The 2817-nt window shown below is 38.3% G+C and overlaps 1 protein-coding gene across 3 annotated transcripts in view; it reads right to left on the bottom strand.

Annotated features, from left to right (window-relative positions):
• The window catches only part of LOC106470250, a 57960-nt gene that overhangs the window by 53461 nt on the left and 1682 nt on the right, over positions 1-2817 (bottom strand). For all 3 annotated transcript variants that reach the window (XM_022398848.1, XM_022398847.1, XM_013930793.2), the window contains exons 2-3: positions 1499-1706; positions 245-720 (exon numbers count right to left, since the gene is read on the bottom strand). In XM_022398848.1, the coding sequence (XP_022254556.1) occupies positions 245-720; positions 1499-1632 (610 nt within the window). In that variant the 5' untranslated portion in view covers positions 1633-1706. The remainder of the gene's footprint in view (positions 1-244; positions 721-1498; positions 1707-2817) is intronic.

Raw genomic sequence — 2817 nt, forward strand, 5'->3', positions numbered from 1 at the left:
GATTGTGAGTCGAGCGCCTTATCCACCTGGCCATGCCGGGCCCTTAAATGAACAATTTTGTTTGTTTTAGCGCGAGGCTAAATAATTTACTATCTACACTCTGTCTACCACGAACAATCAAACCCCGGATTTTAGCTTTTCAACAATCGATATTTACATACTACGGCCAAACTAACTTTAAAATATTTCAATTTAATAAATAATATTGAAATTTAATATTATATTCCAGTATTAAAATATATACCTTCATCTCCTAGTTTGGACTCCTGGCACGTAGAAGAATTATTTTTGGTTGGATCACAATATTTATTCCCTGGTGACGGAATCTCGTACCAAACCGGTTCGGAATTAGACGATGGAAAGAATCTTGTCGGTTGAACTGGAGATTCACCAGGTTCCGGAGTTGACTGGTGAGTAGTACTTTTTGAAAAAGTATCTATTTCTCTGTGTGGTGGTGGTGTTTCGTAGGGTGACGACGAGCTTCTGCCGCTACTAGGGGGCGTGTTGTACAAATCCGAATCATGGGATTTAGAAAATGGTGGTGTTAGATTCTGGTCACTTCTGCCACTACTAGGGGGCATGTGGTACAAATCCGAATCATGGGACTTAGAAAATGGTGGTGTTAGATTCTGGTCACTTCTGCCACTGCTAGGGGGCGTGTGGTACAAATCCGAATCATAGGACTTAGAAAATGGTGGTGTTAGATTCTGGTCACTAGTGCTACGATAGGAATATTAAAAATTATTTTGACGAAACAAAAATAATACGTTATGTAAAAGTAAGGAAAAATGTATAACCTAGGGCATAAAAAAATCAAAGTTATTGGTTTGAGGAAACAGCTCATAAAAAACTTACTGGAAATTTTTACAGGCGAGGAAAATCCCTATTATCAGTGTACTCAATGTTTCAAAATTAAGAACGGTTTTTCCGTTTGCTACAATACATTACAATACGATACGCACATTACAGCTTATAAAATAAACTCTATAATAATAATAAATTAACGTTTTGTTTAAAATTATTCAATGCAGTTTACTTATCTCTAACTTAGTCATTCGCCCAAGTAAGTTTTGGAGCAAAGCCACATTGGACCATCTGCTGTGTCCACCGCGGAGAATCGAACCCCGGATTTCAGTGTTATAAGTTCGTAAACTTACCGTTCGCTCAAAGAAGGCACCAAATGCAGTCTAAAAGTAATATCTAAGTCACGATATCACACGAAGAGCAATAAGGTAACTAAGACAGTTGTAACTGACTAATAAGAAGTCATAAGAATCGTGAAACCTGAATGCACTTTGAAAGTTCTTAATTGTGGAAACTCTTTTAAAAGGTGGCTTTAAAATCGAAATTTTTTCAACTCACATAAAAAGGAACTGTGGATTGCTTTTTTGAATGAGAAATAACCTTGACGATTATATATATATATATATATAACTGTATTAATTATTTTGGAAAAATATTTACTTATTTTATAAAAAGATGTGTAAATAAAACTTACACTGACCACCTCTCACCCACAGCCTTGGGCGGTGATGGAACTTCGTAAAAATTAATTTCAGATAATGGAGAGCAGCTCTGTGAAGGCGAAGATATCCTTTCTGGTTGGAGAAAGTTGGCATAAATCCCAGACATAAAACCAGGTGGGGGTGAGAGTGAACATGGAGATTCTGAAACTTGATCATCTGTGGCGACTAGCGTAGTGTGATCTATAGTAATCGTCAGGAAAGTTTTACAAATATCACTTTTCACAAATTTATATCCATGAAAAAAATATTATAAAAGGGGTAAAAATCACGGAGGAGAGTAATTTATACATTTTTTTTCCTTTTCTTGCTCCCGATAAGCAAAGAGGTCGCTTTTCGAAAACGAGTGAAATGTTGGATGGTTTTTAAATACCTTTTTAAGTGATTCGTCTTACTTCAAAAATCCGGAAAACTCGTGATTATAAAAAATTGTTTGTTTGTAATTAAGCACAAAGCTACACAATGGGCTATCAGGGCTCTGCCCACCACGGGTATCGAAACCTGGATTCTAGTGTTGTAAGTCCGCAGACATACCGCTGTGCTACGTGGGGGGGGGGGCTAAAAAAAGTGGACAGACTAACTGTACATATTAGTAGTTAGACAATAAATGTTCCGAGTAATTAAAAAAAAAAGGCCTGATGGTTAGGACACTCGACTAGCAAGCTATTGATTGCGGGATAGGAACTCGGCACCGAACGTAATCGTCCTTTCAGCAGTGGTGGCGTTATATGGTGACGGTCAATCCCACTATTCTTTGGTAATGAGTAGATCAAGAGTTGGCGGAGGGATGCCTGTGGTCGGAAGTTCAAAATTTGGGGCAGCGACAATAGCCTCGGGAGCTTCACCATTAAAAAATACATGAACAAATATACTCAACTAGCGGCAATAGCCTCGGGAGCTTCACCATTAAAAAATACACGAACAAATAGACTCAACTAGCGGCAATAGCCTCGGGAGCTTCATCATTAAAAAATACGTGAACAAATAGACTCAACTAGCAGCAATAGCCTCGGGAGCTTCATCATTAAAAAATACATGAACAAATAGACTCAACTAGCGGCATTAGCCTCGGGAGCTTCATCATTAAAAAATACATGAACAAATAGACTCAACTTCAAACGCTAAGAAATAGTCTTTGGTTTGGTTTGTTTTGAATTTCGCGCAAAGCTGCACGAGGGCTATCTGCGCTAGCCGTCTCTAATTTAGCAGTATAAGACTAGAGGGAAGGCAGCTAGTCATCACCCATCCACCGCCAACTCTTGGGGCTACTCTTTTACCAATGGATAGATAGTGT

Source organism: Limulus polyphemus, unplaced genomic scaffold (genome assembly GCF_000517525.1).
Source record: "Limulus polyphemus unplaced genomic scaffold, Limulus_polyphemus-2.1.2 Scaffold3903, whole genome shotgun sequence".
NCBI classification, from domain to species: domain Eukaryota; kingdom Metazoa; phylum Arthropoda; class Merostomata; order Xiphosura; family Limulidae; genus Limulus; species Limulus polyphemus.